The sequence below is a fragment of the Amphibalanus amphitrite genome, unplaced genomic scaffold (assembly GCF_019059575.1).
Source record: "Amphibalanus amphitrite isolate SeventyFive unplaced genomic scaffold, NRLGWU_Aamphi_draft 000726F_arrow, whole genome shotgun sequence".
In the NCBI taxonomy this organism is placed as follows: domain Eukaryota; kingdom Metazoa; phylum Arthropoda; class Thecostraca; order Balanomorpha; family Balanidae; genus Amphibalanus; species Amphibalanus amphitrite.
Window position 1 is genome coordinate 250,120 of NW_024882220.1, and position 20,317 is coordinate 270,436.

General features: G+C 46.0%; 2 protein-coding genes across 2 annotated transcripts; one reads left to right on the forward strand and one right to left on the reverse strand.

Annotated features, from left to right (window-relative positions):
• The first annotated feature begins 1,316 nt into the window (after positions 1–1,316).
• On the forward strand, positions 1,317–4,378 carry LOC122365268 (chondroitin sulfate N-acetylgalactosaminyltransferase 2-like). The gene is made up of 3 exons (XM_043336307.1): positions 1,317–2,081; positions 2,307–2,457; positions 2,924–4,378. Exons 1-3 carry the CDS (start codon positions 1,961–1,963, stop codon positions 4,251–4,253), a joined length of 1,602 nt encoding a protein of 533 aa, XP_043192242.1. The 5' UTR covers positions 1,317–1,960; the 3' UTR covers positions 4,254–4,378.
• A 249-nt stretch (positions 4,379–4,627) lies between these two features.
• On the reverse strand, positions 4,628–20,050 carry LOC122365266. Its single transcript, XM_043336305.1, has 2 exons — positions 19,025–20,050; positions 4,628–4,666 (listed from the first exon to the last, which is right to left on the reverse strand). Exons 1-2 carry the CDS (start codon positions 20,048–20,050, stop codon positions 4,628–4,630), a joined length of 1,065 nt encoding a protein of 354 aa, XP_043192240.1.
• Positions 20,051–20,317: the final 267 nt, after the last annotated feature.

A 20,317-nucleotide genomic window follows, 5' to 3' on the forward strand; every position in this document is an offset into this window, starting at 1 on the left:
TTTTGCCATTGTATCAGTATCATATATTTTTAATTGGGTCTCATTTAGCTCCTATTGTCACCATGACCGGATTCTTAATACCCACCCCGTGGAAGAATTCTAATAAAATGACTTTGATGACTTTGACTTTGACTTTGAATGAGGTGAGAATACCATGTGATTTCTTGGCAATTATCTTACCTAATGGTTTCCCATGTGTGTCAAATGATGTTATTATTCCTTCGGCTCAGAATTTGATAAAAGGGGGCTCATCATTTATGTATTTACTCTAAGCATGGTCGTAGTTCATGCCATTGCATTATTAGTTGTACGAGTACGTACACAATACCTAATTGTCATTAATAATTTGTGATTTATTCCGAGTAATTACTTATTCCTTCGGCAAAAGCTATAGGTACCTAAGCGATGAATATTTGTCTTTTAGCCTTACTGTCACCGAGATGTTTCAGCCAACGGCTGATAGAAAATGTGCTTATATCTGGCTTTATCAGCTGGGCTTAAATCACCTTATTTTGAACTTGTTTCAATAGCATGTTTATTTATGGAAAATTACCAACTTCGATGAACTTCCCAGCGGAAAAATCACGTCTGTGCTGTCAAGGTGTGTCAACATCCACACGCGCTTCTCAGAAACAAAGACATTTTTCAGCCTATTGGCGCCTTTCGTAAACAGTATTGAATGGAACTCCCCTGTCCCGTGCCAATCTATATGTTAATCTCCCTTCCTGCCCTCTCCCCGACGCTAAACAAACCAAATTTGCAAGGTGTTGTGAGACGCGCGCCCTGCCTGCTGTCGCCGCTGCCTCAGAGGGAGGCTACCCCTGACTGCGCCGCCCGCTCGCCCGGGTATCAGTTCCCTGTCCGTCTCCCCCGCTACAGCGCACCAACTCGTGAGGCTGTATCAGAGAGCGGTCAAATTCTGCCCCTGCCGCCGGCCCTGTCACGATACAAGGGCTCGGAGGGTCCGTCTCGGTAAAAGAGCAGATTTCAACAAGTCATGGCCAAAACGAGACTTCATCTGACTTGAACAGCACATAAGGCAGCCTGCTTTTCGTTCCACACACTCATGAACCAACAACGACAACGAATTTAGCATGGCAATATTTTGCACAAGCATATGTGTTCGGCGTCATGACAGTTTTACAAGAACAGCGCACCCAAAGCAATCGGTCACACATACCAAAGTCACACGCACAACACACATAACATTATTTCATTTTGATAATTAAACACAGACATCTCCACAGACGCGCTCATGTTGACACTCCCTTGAGTACACACAGCTGACACCTCCCTCCCTATCTAACCGTAGCTTATCCGGGATGTTATCGGCCTCAGCTGTTGCCGTGACGCCGGCACAGAGCTCACACCTGAAGGAAAGCCTCAGTTCCCATCTGTGGGTGGTCTGAGAACCGCGCGACGGCTCTGCAGAAGGTCTGTGACGCAGAGAAATGACGTGTCGGTGATATGACGTGCGGTGAGTGATGTGGAGAGAGTAAGGTGATGTTAGTGGCTGAAGACGAACAGGATTTCCGTTGAACGACGGACTGAACGTTCTTGAAACGAGAGCCTGTGCGATTTCTTCAAGAAAGGACGAGGAATTATGCCATGGACGCTGAAGTGTTTTCGAGATGACCGGAAGTAATTGATACATAGCTGTTTTAAGACAGTTGGCATCCTCTTGATGGATTTTACAAGCTGTATCACCGAAGTGCTTCTTAGAGAAAAGCATTATCTTGCTTGCCGGGACTGATTCTCAACGAACGAGAGCATCGTGAAAATTTTGAAACATTGATGGGAGAAAAAGTTATCAGTGCCCTTGACGACACACCTACTCGCAACTGAAATCAAGTGACAAGACTGGCAAAAAACTGCACACACCGAAGCATATTGAAGGAGCAAAGAAATCTCATTTCTCAAACCACGTCTGTTGCGGACGAACATATGCTCGTCAGCCAAAATGGTACGCGGCCGGCTGCTGATAGGCTGTTTGCTGGTTCCGATATTCGTCACAACCCTTGTACTGTTTGTACTGATAAGAAGGACCACCTTCTATCGTGAACGAGCCATTGCAGCCAAAGGTAAGAATGCTTATCTTTTGCATTGCTATTCTTTGTAATAACACTTACAAACATGCAATGTCAACAGTAATCATTTGACTTCCGGTTACGATGGCATAAGTAAATTGTGCATCAACGGCTTCGACAATTTTCCACATTTGGAATGCATGACAAAACCAGATACAAATTGATGTCTCGCTATTATATCCACACAGCTAACCAAAACATTTTCTTTCAATGCTGCAGGTGACCACGAATCACCATATTATAAAGAGCTGCAAGAACCTTCTTCTTCTTCTTCGGCGCCAGTGCCGCTTCTGTCTACAGAACAATACATGAGATTATCGAACATCGGACACTCAAAGGAAGCATTTCCAGGCTTCAGTGGAGACATCGAGTAAGTTTTGAGCAGCGCGGTGGACGCTGGCGACGGCGGAATAAAATGGATACAGATCAATGATTAGTGTTTCGTACAAGCATCAAAAATGTTAATTATCAGCTAGGTAACCAGCAACAATTTTGAGCTGAACCACGCTCAACGTGATTTGAAGTGCATTCGTGACCGTTTATATCCCTAGCTTAACGTTACAGGACATTGGTACATTAAGTTCAAATGCTTGAACTTGTGATATGTTCTTATGGCTCATACATATACGCTAAGTTATGCATAGTGACGCAAATGAGACATGTGGTATTTCCTCACGTTTCATTTGTGATCAGTGGCAGAACATTGCATCATATAAATATTGTGCCGGCTCGTAAATTTGTATATCATATGTAAAGTAACATCAGTGCGTATGCTCATTGCTCATGTTCATTTCCGTGTCCTGGTCATAACGTCTCTCCCCGTTTCCTGATCGCAGGCCGTCGCAGTACCCATGGATCCAGCTCCACTATGGTCACTACCGGCGACACCTGCTGGAGGCTGGCTACGGGTGGGTCAGCCGACCGATAGCCGCGGGGTACGAGGCCACTGAGATTCAGCGAGTGGTCCACGAAGCTTCCATGGTGCTACCGAAGTCGCACGGAGCTGCCGGTACCGACTGTATCGGCGGCCGCCTGCGCTATCTGCCAGGTCTAGGAGTCGAGTATGAGGTGTACCTCCGGGATCGAGCGGCACGGAACTTCGGGGATGTGTCCCCATATGACGACGAGTTGACCTCGGAAGAGATCAGCTCTAAGCCAGTGCTGACCCACCACAAAGTGCTCCTGCAGCGACCGATGGGAGAGCTCGAAGTGGAGTACGTTGGCAGGACTTCCAGCCAGCTAGTGCACATTATCCTGCCCTACTACAACCGACTGGAGGCGCTGGAGAGGTTCCTGTCGCGCTTCGTTCAGATGGCGCAGAAGCCGCAGCCGCTAGCACTCACTATCGTCCGGTTTTCCAGTGGCTTTCCGAGGATGGACGCAGATGAGGAGGAAAACGACCGACAAAGAGTTGATAAGCTGGTGGCAAACGCCGCGCGGGAGCTGGGAGGCGCGTTCGTTCCTCCGGTGAGACTCCTGGAGGCCGACGGGATGTTCTCAGCCGGGAGAGGCTGGCTGACAGCCACGGAGGCGACTGTAGAAGACGGGATCGTGATGCTGGCCCATGTCGATCTGCTGTTTGGGGAAAGTTTCCTGCAGCGATGTCGAGCGAACACAGAGTCCGGCCGGAGGGCCTACTACCCAATTACGTTCAGCACCTACAACCCGCGCGTGGTGTACGGCGTGTTCAAGAGGAAGGTGCGCTCGGTGGTGGAAAACTATGACAGCGGGCGGCTGCACCAGCCCGAGCTTGGCTACTGGCTGGACGAGGACTACGGGGTCTCGTGTCAGCACCTGTCCGATTTCCGCAGTTTCAGTGACCCGTTCGGCGGCAGTGTAGATCACGATCTGGACGTTATGTTGTACGAGAGGTATGTGAAGAGCAGGGTGGATGTGATACGAATGCCAGACCCAGACTTGGTTCAGGTGCATCATAGGGTAACCTGTTTTAGGGAGATGGGAAAGACTGAGTACAACGCGTGTCTCAAGGCCAAGGCCATGAACGAGGCATCTAAACTGGAGTGGGGTCTGTGGGTGTATAAGAACCTGGGCGATACGGACGAAATAGAAAAGTTCTTGGAGGTAGTCAACAAATTTGGGTTTACAGTGCCTCCGAAGGAAGGCATTATAGTCCCTGCCAATGCTACCAAGGACACACATGTATGAGAGTTATTCTTTTACATCTAGTTTCATTTTATTTTGAATTTATGCTCAATAGATATTAATTTATAGAGCTGTTTGTAGCATACCGTCAATGCCGTGCATGAAGTGAATATAATGTCGATATTTTACGCCTTTGGATTTTCAAACAAAGACTTCCACGCCGTGAAAACGTAGGTGCCTCCAAATGTCAGCTTCGTCCCTTGGTTCTCTGCCTCAGCGTCTTATTCGGTTATTCCACTACTACCTTTTTGTACCGTCGTCGTAGGGCCCGCTATCTGTAGACAACATGAGGCCAAATTACCCTTCTATGGGACGGAATTTGATTAGGCGATATGCATTAGCCAGCCAGTCAGCAAGGTGCGCCAATGAAGTCAGACTCAACTCCGGGGGATAATCCCATTATCCACCGGCCCCCGCTGGAACAATGAACGGAGGGAGGCGGGTGGCCAGATAGGCCGACACGGCACGGACTAGGAAAAGGTGCCCGGGGTACATCTCGCAGATTTACATCGCTATGGAAAGCGATGCAAATCTCCTTTGTGCCGAATCCTAAGAGAGCACGGAATGGTGAAAATTTTCTGTTTTCCATCAAAATGATATAAATATTGTTTCATCAACTAAATCTTTATTTTTGCAATTCTCGTTTTACGGATATAATCGTCGTTCTTCATTGACTCTGTTAACATCAAACCCCAAACGCGGATGAAGATGCCGTCAAAGGACAAACTAAAAGGATAATTCGATGACCTTTACAGACTCGGTGGTCAGCGCAAAGCCTCGTCGTAATGTCATTCTGAGCAATGAGTCACTTCACGTCCACTGGACTTCAAAAAGGCTTTAAGAAGGTTCTGCGTCTGAAAAAAAGCATTTTACACCTTTCTACTTTACTGTGAGCCGGCCACCGTATACTGAGACACTAGTCGGATCCAAAGACACTTCTGAACCGTCACATTCAAACTGAATGACAAATAGCATCGCCGTAACTTCCCGGGGGATCGGTGCCAATTTCTTCTTAGCTCCCCGCCGGCGGAGACGGCGGCTCGTAAAGGCTGACAGCACGGCGCGGCGTCGAAACAAGGGCGTCCGTCGCGCGTCTATCAGCTCTGTAAACACGACAGTCGTAAAGCGGCACCCGTCGGGGCTGTCGCTGCAATCAGTTCCGCTTCCGGCGTGACGGCCGCCGGGATTCGGGACTGGCCCGATGCTCCGGTGCTCCGGAGATCCGGAGATCTGGAGGTGTCACGCGCTCGGTGAGGCGACGAGGGCGGGTGATGTTTGAGATCTGACCGTCGCAGTGGTAACTAACCCTCCTCGCTGTTACTTCAGGTAGTTAGGTAGTCGGCTGGTCGGGTGGCAGACTGAGATTGTCAAGCACAAATCCTATCGTATACTTCTGGCTTACCGCTACCCGTAGATAGGCGAGGAATAGCGAACGATAGCAGCACTCACTTGATTTGGTACGCAAGCCTCTGCGACTCTATGTGAATCCTTTCTGTGGAATGCGAGTCCCTATCTCAAGTGCGCTAACTCTAGAACAAACACCGGTTCTCAGACTGCGAGAGCTCCGTCTGGCTAACTCGATTGTCTGTCCGGTGAAGGGAGGGCAGCCTGCGCGGTCCCCTGACGACCTGGCGCCATTTGTCGACGCTAATCAGACAGAATCAAGCCAGACTGTTATCCAGTTTGGCCACGGCCAGACGGGGGACTTGTTTTCGTGCGTGTCACGGAGACTGAAGTAGCCGAACGACAGCCGCCCAGACGCTCTAACTCAATCGGCGACGAGTGAAGTTGGTCGTCCGTAAAACGAGAGGAGGATGGCGAGCAGGGGTGACGGCTCTCACACAATCACTGTGTTGGCTTGGTGAGGAGACGGCTTGATTGCAGTGGAGTTAGCAGTCGGTGGATTTCAAAATGTTTTCTTCCTTTTATCACCTGTTTGCATCCGTTTGCTCCAGCCCTGTCTTTTTAGCTTAGCTGTAACTTGAAAGGGACATCACTCATTTTTTTACTGCAATAATTGAATCGTATTAACATGCTACAGCGATTTATCTAAACAAACTTACACTACCTTAGCCAAAATGGAGCAACAGACGACAAATGTGTTATTAGATGGAGACATATCTGATATCCAATTTGCCTTTCTCTGCAGGGCGTGCTTCGTATGGTACGGCCTCCATGCGGAATTTCCCTCACCCGTCCCGGTATCCAATAACGTAACAATGACAAAGTGCCAGCTCCCGTTACCCTTCCCCATCATTAGTGCGAACTTGGCGGGTGAACGTCCTCTCTCGACAGCGAGCCGTGCTGGTGTCGGCACCATCCCCATCCCTGGGGTGTCCCACCACACCAGGCCGCGGAGCCGCGCCGGGAAGTCTGCGGGCCGCGGTCGATTGGCGCACACCACCTCCCCTCGTCTCCCTCGTCTTTTCTCCCCTCTCGGAGACATCCGGCGGCCCGGAACGACCGCCGAGTGGCCCGAGGCGGAATGTTACCGAGTGGGGGTCAATTTCGGCACCCCCGGCCGGCCGACGTCGCAGTCAGGCCGGCCGACGTCGTCTTATTGGGTCTCCTAGGGGACCATTACGGCGACAAGTTGTTTGTTCGTCGTTATTGCGTTTAGCCGTGTCGCCGTGCTGTACGGTATAAATGGGTACAGTGGAGCAGGGGAAGGAGAGACTTGATGAAGGAAAGAGACGTTAGCATAAGATTTTACTACGCTTGTAAGGCCAGATGGAATAAGAAACAACTCGTGAAACAATTTTTTACTTCTCTTGTTGAGGTGACGTAGAAGATGCGCTCTGCTTCCGAACAGCCTGGTGCCACCGAAACGCATAGGTAGGTATAGCAAGCCATTGAGCAATGTCCGTTATATGTATTGCTGTGCTGATTGCTGAACCCTCAAAACCCCGCGAAAGGCTTATCTAGCAAGCGATGTGCGAACTGTGAACCTCAGCCACTCCAAGCTCGATTACCCACTCGCCCCAGGTGAACTTACTTGGAGAGACCGGTGACTCGCAGGTCGCAGCATAGCCGCAGTTTCGCTGCCCCGGTACAGTGGACGACATATCACCCTCGGGTCGACCCCGGCTCGGTGGACAGTAGCCCTGCGGCAAGCACAGTGGCCGGCCTACGTCAGCACTGTCCACCGACTCCATCTTTAATAACCGCCGGCGCCGGTCGGGCCTGTTATGACGACCATTTATCAGGCGGGCCTTTGTTGGTTTTCGGTGCGCCCGGTCGGCCGGACCCTGAATAGATATGTGACCGTTCGCCAGCTGTCGTCTGCTGTAAAAAGACAGCGGCTGGTCAGAGTAGGGCCATCTCCCCATATACCCAGACTTTCCCTAGGGGAAGAGAAGAACGGCGAGGGACTCTTCTCGGGAGTGTGGGGGTGCGGATCCAGCCAAGACGGAGATTGAGCGGCTAGGTCGGATTATAGGTGAAATGAGCAGATCAAAGGTGGGGATTTCCGCTGACGAAAGTGATCTTTTGTGGAAGCGTGCGTGATATTTGCTCGGACGGAAATGGCTGTCAGGTGAGGTCAAGGAATGGAAGCCACTTGGCGTAAAAATTGGTGAATGTAAAGCTATATTGGTTAAAGACGCTTTAGCATTGAAGACCCATTAGTTTTTGGTAAAACAGCATAACATTATAGGAATGATTTCATATTTGCTTGAGATATTAACCATTGTCTCTGGAAACCTAATCCCGATTTATGTGATGTTCTGCACATACCAGACATACAAACATCGTTCATACCGGCCCCCGGTCAACAGACATGGTAGCCCAAATCTAGTCGGATATGAAAATTCTTCTAAATCCATAGACTTTAATGCTAAATTGACTATATTTGAGAGGGTTTTATGAAGATACATGACCAGATACAGAAAAAAGCGAGATGCTATCTTGTAGATTAATTCGTCTACTATCTGCGACTTTTGAAGTGTTTTTCAATCTGAGGTACGGAAATCGTGTTCCCAAGAGACTGAAAGTAGCTATGCTTTACATTCGACCCAATGGCAAAAATTCGGAATCTGACGAAATTGGCCATTTTTACGTCTGATTTATGAAAATTTTAGACAGGATATATAAAAACCCGAGATGCTATCAGGTGGGAAATTTCATCGTCTTTTACCGCTTTTTGAAGTGTTTTTTCGATCCGAGACCGGCAAATCGTGTTCCCAAGAGACTGAAAGTAACCCTGTTCTACAGCAAGGCAATGGCAGAATTATAATATTTGATGGAAAATATCTTAGATGATAATAACCTTACCACTAATTGCAATGCTTCATTGGAAAGCTCAACACTGGCGCTACCATCGGTCTTTGCATTGCTATTTCACAGAACAACAAGAAATAACGTTTTAAAGCCATTGAGGATTGACTTACTTTTCATCGCCGGGCTCGATCCCCATCACCACCAACAATTTTCCGGGAAGTCAGGATTTTGCAGATATTTAAGCAGAATTGCAGAGCTGTGTTAATACTAGGGCACTTAAATACACATTTTAAGAAAACTGCTTTTTTTCTTAGCATGAGTTAGGTCTCAGAAACAGCAACATGTCGATATAATTGGATATAATGAGGAAAAATAAGTGCAAATGATCGCGCAAGAGAGTATCCTTAGCTCCCTAGCAACCACCTAGCAACGTAACGCAAAATAGTAAACAACCCCTGTTGATATCAGGTAGGTACTCAGCCTTGGAAGCACACTAGACGGTCACCAAACTGGGCTCCATACTGAATTTTGCATACCAGAACGGATGTTTCCAACTAAAATTATTTTTTCGCGAAATTTATCTTTGTTGCCCTACTATTTTTCGTAAAACCGAGATATACAAACTTCATGATATCAAAAATAATATTGTGATAATAAAAACCGCCATATAAAACACGATAATTGCTGAGATCATGCCAACTAAACTTGGTCCTACCCCCTAATTCAATATACCCTGGTTCATACATCATTTTGACATTTTATGCGACTGTAATTAATCGTGTTTATATTCTGGGGCATTTTAAATGAAACTATAGTTTGGTTGTGAGACCTGTAGACTTGTAGACTGTCGGCACTTGGAACTCAGTTCCTCCCAGTCCCAATTCCAGCAAAATTTTCTGAAGTCAGAAAACCGTATGGTACCGTTCCGCCCGCGACAGACAGTGAGGGAGAGCTCCAGTCCCTCCTCCTTCCTTCCCTCTGGATGGCCGCCTCTCAATCTCCCGAATCTAAATGGGGCCTAAAATAAGCAATCAATAGCCGTCGGTGCTACTAGCGGTCAGCAAATGGCTGATTTCGCCGCCTGCGGGCAGAGTCCAGTGGCAGCGGAAAGGGGAGGGGAGGGGAGGGTGTGAGGAGGAGGAGCTGAGAGAGTCGAGAGGAGGAGGTGAGAGAGTCGAGAGGAGGAGGAGGTGAGAGAGTCGAGAGGAGGAGGTGAGAGAGTCGAGAGGAGGAGGTGAGAGATTCGAGAGGAAGAGTTGAGAGGTCGGTGAGAGGTGTTGTATGTGTGGGGGGGGAGGGGGGAGGGGAGGGAAGAGTTGTTGAGCGAATTATTGGGCGAGTGTCAGACTTCCTAATCCGTCCTACTGGGTCGCGTTATGTAAGTTTGTAGAAAAAATTACAGTGCCTAACTACTCGTAGCGAATTAACGGAGAGAAGTCGCTCTCATCTCGCTCTCTCAAAAGTGCGGATTTAATCTGCAAAAGGCAATGCTCGTTCACAGAAGTGGCGTGGCAGGTGTGCAAAATTATATGATTGCGCCCAGGTATTGCTTATGTAATGTATTTTCTCCTAGCTCGCGTTGCATTACTGGCACATTGACACTAAGGTTAACACGTACAGAAGGGACGAGAGGTGCGTGCAGCGATTAACTTGCAGTTGGTTTGGGGCTGTGACTGCATCTTATACGGCCCTAACTGTTGCTGTTCCTAATCCGTCGCTCAATGATGTATATGTGATGCGCATGGTGACGGCGCCACTAGGGATCGAGTCCCAGGCCCTCCCACTCGCAGCAACGCGTTTTACCGTTTTTGTCGCCAAAATTTCAATCATGATATGCCGGAAGTCGAAGCCTCCAAAGTTCACAATCCACACTCTATCTTCACTTATCTAAAAAAAAAAAACATAACGATTTCTAGTTTTCTTAAACACCAAACAATTTTCATATCATGCTCATCTGCTTCTGCAATCCTCGCAAGTCTTATCCAACCCAGTGCAATGCAGCGTATTGACCGATGTGTCAGGGCTCAAGATGCTGCACTGGTTCGGCTGAAGACAGCCATCGGAACAGTCATTTAGCCGGAGAGTCGCGCTCACTAAATTGGCATGCCGTTGTGTGAACGGCGCGGCAATACTGACGCGGCGAGACGTTTATTACACGCTGCCGCAGCGAAACCAGAATCCGGGCTAGGGTCTGTGGCACCTCGGTAGGATGGCTAGCTGCAGTTAGCCAAGCACGGCTAGCCGGCTTGCCACGCTGGGTAACTACGGACAGCTGCAACTATACATACTTATTTAACTACGTCTTCGTTCAGTTACTATTCAAATATAAATAACGGTGGCGGCGATTTAATTCGGGTTGATATTTTCCATTTCCGCGGTCAGTCATTCTTCTTTTCCGTCTAAAGTGTATCTCCTTGGCATATCAGCCAATCTAGTCGTTCGGCAGAAGCCTCGGGTTGTGGAGCCGCGCTCTCACTCGTTGATCTACTTGTTATCCGCGGCTACTCGAGAGCCTGATGCTAGACGAGCAGGGACATCACGCTCGCCAATTCAGGACCACAGAACCGTGAAATTGGGACACGCCGACAACATATCATACCACAAACTCAGCCAGAAGTGGACTAGAATGACGAGAAAAGAGCATAATTTAAAGACTTAACTGTGACTTATATTTGTAACCAAAGACGAAAGGAAAAAATAACTGCCTCCGCATATCGTTAACGTGACCATCCCATCTCAACATTAGATTTTAGTTGAGAAAGTCAAACTGGGGTCCCTGGCTCACAATCACCGGTTTCGACACTCGGAACGTCGATAAATGTCTCAATTAGAAAATATTTTATTTCAACGCTGCAGCACTTGGATTCAGATTTTATGAATTCGAATTATGAATTTGTGACGTTAGCGCAGATCTAGCGATTTTAAAATATCATGCTAAAACCTTTATACCTACAGCTGGGGCATTCCACGTCAAATCAAACACCGAAATCCGTCATCCCCTTCGATTTTTCTGAAAATTTGTAGGCAGACTGGGCATGGTTCAAAACTGAGTTACGTATAATATTTTCGAAATTTGATAACGTATCGCTGAGATATAGGTCATCGAATATAGCGAAAAATGCCACACATCAATTTTTTAAATGGCTATAACTCTGGTTCCTTTTCTGGTATCAAAATGATATTAACAGGGTCTTATAGGCAATTGATAAGGCTTTGATTTTTAATTATAAAATTAAATTGAAGTGACCTTGAAATGCATTTGACCTTGAATTAAAACAGAAAAATTTAAATAGCAATAAACACGTCACCTTCGATTTGGGTAATTTTTACATATTATGTCCGTCACAATGTTCCTAACCATCTGTGAAAAAAATTGGAGTGGGCCATTCATAACTTTCGCGGCAAACGCCGTTTTCATGCATCAACATCACGCAACCGCGCGTGACCTTGAAAGACAGAGTCAAGACATGCTTGCTTGTGCACACTTTCTGAAATGAATGATTGCTGATTAGTGATATCCCAAACTCTGCGAGAATGGAAATGCATAGTCATCGTAGTCAAGCATTCACGTTCCATAGTAAAAGTGTCTCAGGCAAACGGTATTTTGCGGTGAATTTTGAGCCGTGTGGAAATGCATCATGAAGTAAATTCAACGAAAACATTATCACGCAACGATATCTTCACGTCTTTTGATCTTCACTATACGAAAGAACATACATTTTTAGTATGTATGGGGAATTTCTAGTTAATCCAATAATAAATATGGCAGTTAGATGCCTGCTAAGTGTAACATGTCGCCGGCTGAGGCGGGCTCGGCCGATGCGGGAAACGCAGCAATCACAATTTTGTGTTTACACGTTCATATTTCAATTGTTTACCAACCGATTTTCAAAATCCTTTCACCATAAGATTGCCTGTAGATTTCTTAGTCTTCTCACAAAATTTGACGCGAATCGAACGTAATCAGCGGTAGGGAGCGCGATGTAAAGACGGAACCGTTCCGTTCCGTCCCGGCACAGTCTACAATTCAGGCGGCGCGTAGCGGTCGGCGCCGGCTGCCGAGTCGCCGCGTCGCTGCGGCGACAGGATGTTCACTTTACACCGCTATTACTAGAACAGTTGTGAACCGATTTTCTTATTGCTTGCACGATGAGATGTCCAATTCAATTCTTGACAGGTAGCCATAATTAATTTCGCATTAATCTTATGAGATATTGGTGAAAAACAGGAGGGGTGGGGCGAAATTCACTCTTCCCCCTCCACTGCGCGTGCTAACATACGTTTGCATATGTGCAATTTTCTTCAAAACTGATGAATGGCCCACTCTAATTTTTTCACAGGTTGTTAAGAATATGGTAGGCAATAAAATATATGAAAATGAGCCAAATCGAAGGTGACGTGTTTTTGCTATTTCAATATTTGTGCTTAAGAACAGAGTTAAGCAAATTTCAAGGTCATATATTTAAGTAGGTGCAAATCTAAACAAATGCTTAAGAAATTACCTAAACAGTAAGGTTTATTTCATTCAAATCAAACAAGTACAACCAAAGTTATGGTCGTTCAAAAATATAAAGATGCAACATTTTGTAAAAAATTGATGCCCTATATTTAGAAGACCTGTGGTCAGAATGTGAAAAAAACATCAATGTAATGTCCGGGGCCACAAAGGAACTCGCTCACAAATTTATAATGAAATCGCTGATGGTAAGGTGCAAAACAGCCGATTTTTGTTCGATTTGACGTGGAATGCCCCAGCTGCTGTGGTGGGATATGATGCTTTGCGCCCAACATCTGCCGCACTTTAAAGGGACACTCCCACCTTAACATTAGTTTTGAGTTGAGATAGCCAAATTGGTGGCCATGGCCTGCAAATACCGGTTTGGGCACTCACAACATCGACAAATGCTTTAATTCGGAGATATGGAATTTCAAACTTGCAGTTTTCGGATTCTAAGGGGCTAGTGCATTGGTATGCCCCCTTAGAATTTGTGACGTCAGCGGAGATCTAACGATTTTAAAATCTTTTACTAAAACGTTTGGTAGCACGCGGTGGTATATGCTGCTTTGCGCGCAACAAATGCCGCACTTTCAAATAAAGTCGCTAGTAACAGCGGAGATCCCAAAAAGTAAACAAAAGTAAAAGTCTAATATCTTGAAAACCGGTGAATATTTTTCGATGAAATTTGGTAGATATTCGTTTTCGCTCTTTCTGAACCGAGCGACATCACTTTCGTGCCAATTCATTAACTTTTTTGAAGGTGGGAGGGTCCCTTTAAAGATGCCAAATTATTGCTTGCGAATGACGTCATAGGAACAGTGTAGGCTCCAAAAAGTGAGCAAAAGTAGAAGTCTAATATTTCAAAAACCGGTGAATATGTTTCGGTGAAATTTGTAAGATATTCATTTTTGCACTTTGTGAACCCTGATACATCACTTTTGTGCCTATTCATGAGCTTTTTGAAGGTGGGAGGACCCCTTTAACACATTTGCAGATGATATAGGCATTCAAACCATCACAAAGTACATGGGAGCAGATTGTAGGTGAGGAACAATATATTCCTGCCCGGTGCCGGGATGATTCAATAAATGTCACCGATTTTTTTTTAGCGAAAACTCCGAGGGCCGTTAGGCCCGAGGGCATATTTACGTCTGGACAACGAGTTGCGGGGAAAAGTGCTGATTGTGTTGCAGTTTTAGGAGCCGGTGATTAGGCTGGATTTTTGGGTTACTTTTTCGTTCCGATTCATGTATTTCATAGTGTTTGGCTTTTGAATATTTTAGTTCTTTCAGATAAATATTACTTGCCTTACAACTTTTGTAAAAACGTTTCATTTTTTTATAAGCCGACGTTCAGAGTCCTAAAAATACATCAGCACTACAATCATTGTAAACAAACAAATGGAGCACCACTTGGCTCTGTTCCAAGGCCATTTTTTAGTTTATCTGGTGGTTTTCTTGCTCTTGTACGTCGTTTTGTTGGGTGTTTTAAATCCCTTAAGATTGACTTATATCATATTTAAGAAGCATGTTGACTGAAAACAATCTGAAGTATCCAGGAGGCTGACAGAGGTCTTGATTACTGAGCAATATCAATATCAAGTTGAACAAGTTATGAAATTTTGGTTGATAAATTGTTAGTTGATCGGGCTCATATATCAGCAAGAAAAAGTAAAATTAAAAGAGCTTATTGTCCAAAAACAAGCTATAATATTGCAGACCTTGGAGCAATGCTGAAGAGCACGCTGAGCAGGATCATGCCAGAAAATGTTGACTGATGAGCGCGTATTGATGTATGGTATGAATATTGAATGATAACTTATAACAGCAAGATAAATTAGTGCTAACTATCAAGTTAAAATCTAGAATGAATGGACTTGGGCAGTTTTACTATGCTTAGATGCTATGCAGATTGTAATGTGCATCAGGTACTCAGTGTCTGGCGAATGAAACATGCGATCATTCCATTGCTACTGGAGGAGAAAGCTTGGATCACTAAATCCACTTTATGTTGATTTTGATGTTAATCATCATCACTGTATTTCTTGAAAAAAGGATTGTAGTAAAATTGTCAATGTGACAATCCATGCAATGATGTGATCATATTATGTGTTCATAGTCATTTGTGATAGTCATTATTGGTCCAATATACAATGGCAAAGCTCTCAGTCTCAGCGTTTCTTCCTGTGGATGGCCAGCAGTGACTCAGAGCTTAGAAGTATTAGTTTTCTTCACAGGGCTGGGATAAAAAGTACTGAGGGTATTCTTCCACCAAGGAACTCTACTTTGACATGGTATGAGATGTAGGCACAAGTAGGTAGGTGCTCCGTTCCTATAGTCAGTAGTTGTGTATGTTTAGTCGGGTTAGCTTAGATCAGATTGTTAGTTTTTTAATTTGCCAAATGTCCATAAAAATGTGACCTGAGCAATGAGCATACCTGAACCTGACTAACCTGACAGCTGACCTAACCTCAATGTCAATCAACACACATATTTGCAGCCTTGCCAAGACCTGCATGGCAGTAGCACCCAGTTAGAGGTAGGTACTCACTACTCACCCTAACTCAATCTTACCTGCTAACCTTCAACTTGCCAAAAGTTAGCTCACATTGCCAAGCTGTGTCCAGGAAAACAGTCAACTGAGGAACTGGCTCATTGGGTGGCTGGTGTGAGTCTGTGCATTTAAAGTGTTTCTTCTCTGAAGCTGCTCTGCACTGCTGTATGTCATGTTAGATGCTCAGAAAATGTGGGAAATGATTACTAAGCTACTTTAGTGCTTTGTTAATGCTCGAGACATGAACAAGTACAGATCCTGCAGGGTACAGCTATGAGTTAGGTGCTAGGTGAGTATGTTATGTGAATGTGCTGTTCCCTGTTTGACCGTAAGTATACAAACAAGCACAGGGTCACAGTTATATTCAATCTCCACATAAACATACAACAAAAACGGCCATATAGCCTAACTCCGAACACACCACAGATAACTTAAGCCTTTGAAGTCACAAAAAAGTTTTGATTAACAGGACAGGTTTACAATATATCCTCTGTCCTTGGGGGATCTTGCTGACAAGTTGAGGTATGATGACTGAACTTCAGGATTGATCAACCTTTTCTTAGCCACTGCTTATATACGAGAAAGACCAAATGCTTGTTTGTTTTGATTTACAGGACATGTATACAATATATCCTCTGTCCTTGGGGGATCTTGCTGCCAAGTTGAGGTACGATGACTGAACTTCAGGATTGATCAACCTTTTCTTAGCCACTGCTTATAAACGAGAAAGACCAAATGCTTGTTTGTAAACTGCGTTGAAAATTTAATGATCCTCCTTCAATTCTGACATGAAGGCACAAATGAAATAGTTCCCTCTCCTTTTGGAATACACAAAGCAAAATATTTAATAAATTTTAGTGGATGGACAAGAGCAAATTCGCTTCATATTTTGTAACAAACGCGCTAAAACTGCAATATAACAGCACTATATGCTTCTTGACCAAATGCAATAGTATTAAAAATTTAGCCCTGATGGCATTCATTCTTGGTGGAAACGTAATTACAAAATATTTTGTAGTAACTATTAGATTCCGGCCGAAAACAGTGCACGGTTTAAAAAAGAATCATTCCAATGACGGTCCATTCTTGCGGTCCTGAAATCGCCACTATTTCCGGCCTCTCCAACGCAACTCGTTGTTCAGACGTAAATATGCGGCCCGAGGTGCTTTTGCTGAAAAAAGCGAGGTGACATTTATTGAATTCCCGGCCTTAGGGCTGGAAGCTGTCTCCCATACCTGCCAAAAAGCTCACAACTACATGATAGTGACGTCAGCAGCCGTGTGGTTCAACGTGTTTAACCACACCCCTTGAACCACACGGCTGGTAATATCAAAGCATTGCATTAAACTTTGAAAAGTGTGGTACAGTGCACGTGCCGTTTAAATGCCTGGATGTCTCGATTTAATCATGCAATGTAGCAGGTATGGGAAAATGCCAGCAGCCACATACATTGATATTTACAGTCACGCACGTGGCTATTTACCCCGTGTGCATAAATGACACACTCGGTGTTGTTCATGACTCGTTTTTTTGTGGCTCATCCTCCAGATGCTCTTGCGAAGTCGGGTCAACGTTTGTAAAGGATGACGAAAGTTGGTGAATATTGAGACAGTATCAAATGACAAAGTTCAAACGACTGCTTAAGCGGCGTATGTGGAAAGAAATCGGTCCGCAATTTATGGGCCCCTTAGCATTTCCATCTAATTACCGTCGTCTCGCTGTCCCATTTGGTTCTTTCATGCATGGTATCTTTTCATTCAGGTATGTCTCTGGTACCATAGAGATCTTATATACATAGAGATGACACGCATATGTTAAAGCACTTGATTTCGTGGCGATTCAGTGGGTCTTTTTAAGCAAGGTTTTCTGGGGTGCCATGGCCCGTGACTTGCATTTTGTAAGGATTCGGTCAAGGAGATTGTGTTCACATCCGCTTATTTTTAAGTACAGTTTTCCTTTTTTTGTCTAGCTGTGACGCTTTCGAGCGTTATTATTGAAATGAAATTAGGCATGTTTTAACCTTATGCTCGTATCAGGTACTGCATGTATCATTAACCCTCGCCGTCCGACGGGGGGCGGCGGGTGCCGCCTCCCTATAGGGTTTTTCACGATAGCTCCGAACACGCAGGCGATAGAGAGCTGAAACTTGGCATACCTGACCTTTGATCCAAGCCGCATCTTGTGACACCAACCGCATTTTCAGGTCAGGTCAGGTCACTGACCTGTGACGTCATAAATGAACCTCTGCACAGTCCTCAGATGTCGCAACTTCGCAACGCCGTCAGTGCCAGAGGAACTTTCACAGGGAGATGAAACTTACAGGATGTAGTATCATCCAGAGGTCTCACAACTTGTACATATATCTCGGATTTTCCCTAAAAATCACATGAGGTCAGGTCGGCCACGTGACCTCACCATTAGGTATAAGTCAATGGGCAAAAATGAAAACTGCTATGTTAGCGCCGAGAACTATCTCAAACTGTCTCCCACATGGAATCGTGATTTCTTGCACGCCTTGCAAGGTCCGATGCTTCACTTTTGCATTGTTGACATTGCGTGGCGTCATTTATGGTCACCTTGGTCATTGATTAAAGAAAGTGCGGTTTTGAGGCTCATGATTACATATATAACTGCAATGAAAACCGTAAGACGGTTTGACAAAAGTCAGTTTGTCAGTTTGGCCAACATGTCTTATTTTCTTGGCCCTATTTTGAATATAATTGACGTAATGACATGATGTGGAGATGGAATTAAATTGATGAAATACTAGGACTTACTCCACAAGGAGATCGAATGGGTCGGAGCGCTTTCAATATGTATTATACATATCGTCGTCAGCGAATCAATAACGGGTCGAATCGAGTCGGGTATCGAAGAGGTTCGGGAGCTGCGCGGCAGAGCGATCACATACTATTCGAATTATGCATTAAAGAGAATAAAAAACACGTGAGAACAATCATGATACACTAGCTGCTAAAATGAATTAAAATGGGGTGCTAAAATGCATAAATGGCACGTATAAAAATACAATAAAAGGGGGGGGGGGAAACAGGATACCTATGGTGATAAAGACTGAGTAGAAAAGACTATACAAAAATGAGTGCAAAAACTGTAAAAGGACGAGTACAAATATAAATACATACAAAGGCCGAACTAGACGTAAACACTACTGACAAAAACGGCGGATTATCGGCAGCCAGCGGTCATGCAGCAGGGCACCCGAGTTCCTGTTCACGTTTGCGTCATTCGGCGACACCAGGACGGCTTCACGCCGACCAACAGTCCGAATATAGGCCGATTCCAGGAGAAGTCGCATCTGGTGATGACTGGCTCGATTCAAGATCTTGATGGCATCGAAAGCAGGTGAGCAGTCTCTATGGGTACTGAAGGCCGATGTATTGGCTCTCGAGCGGACTTCTCCAGTCCAGCTCTCCCGGTGTTCTCGGAGTCTCGTGCCCAGCTCACGATCTGTCTCGCCGATATAGACCATTGGGTCACCGTCCACTTGGCAGGAGCACTCGATCCGATAGATGACGTTGCTCTGTTGTAGCTTAGGCAGATGGTGCTTAGCCTTGCTGCAGAGCAGCGAGCCGATGGTGACTGAAGGCTTGGAGACGAGCTGGATCCCGATCTTGCTGGCCTCCCGTTTGAGTTGGTAGAACAGGGGGCCGGCAAACGGAACAGAGACTCGGACAGGCGCCGGGTGTGAGTTCGCGCTAGGTGGCGCTGGTAGGGCCCTTGCCTTCAGTCTGAGATCGGTCCGAGTCTTCTGAATGGCCGAGTCGATGAATGATCGTGGGTAGCCATGATGATGAAACTTCTGGCGGATGAAGTCAAGCTCCTGCTGGCGGTCTCTCATGGACGAACAGTATCGGATCGCTCGAGTGCAGTCAGATCGAATGGCCGCTCTCAGGTAGCGGGTCTCGGTGTAGGAGCTGAAGGCAGGCACTTGGTTGGTGTTGCAGGACTTCCTGTAGACCTTGGTGCAGAACTTGTCGTCTCTTCTAGTGATGCAGATGTCAAGATACGGTAGCTGTCGGTTTACTTCCAAGTCAGTGGTGACATTGATGCTGGAGTCCTTGCTGTTCAGCTGGTTGACCCACGTGCTGAGGATGTCGTCACTGCCCTCGAACAAGACCAGGTAGTCGTCCGCGTATCGGCAGAAAGCATGGACCCTGCCACCACAGTTGGCCGCCAGGAGCTCCAGATCAGCCTCCCAGTGACCCATGTACAGGTCAGCGACCACCGGAGAGTAGCTTTTGCCCATGGCTAGGCCGGTAGTCTGCCTGAACCATCGCTCCTTGTCACCGTCTTGAATGACCGCATGGCAGTTCTGGATAGAGATGTTCAGCAGGTCAGCGACTGCGTCGGGCTTGAGACAAGTTACGTCGGAGAGGGCGTCTCTGTTGTCTCGCAGCTGAGTACGAATCAGTGAGATGGCTGTCTGAGTAGGTATTGACGGGAACATCGCCTCCACATCCAGGGAGACGAGACGGCAGCTGTTGACCGCATGCGTCATGTTCTGTAGCATCTCCAGGACTTGCAGTGGAGAGCTGATCGAGTGTGGAGGGCGTGGGAGGACTTTCAGACACTTCGTCAGATGCTTGGTCAACTCGTAATCTGCACCGCGGTGGGCTGGGCAGATTGGTCTCAGTTTCAAGTTGGAGATCCAGTTGAGTCTGTCGTCGTCGGTGCTGGGAGGTGATGAGTATTTGTGAGTTTTCACAAGTCCATAGAACGGACCGCTGCGGCCATGGGTCTTGGAGAGGCGGCGATAGAGTTGGTAGCCTTCTGGGTT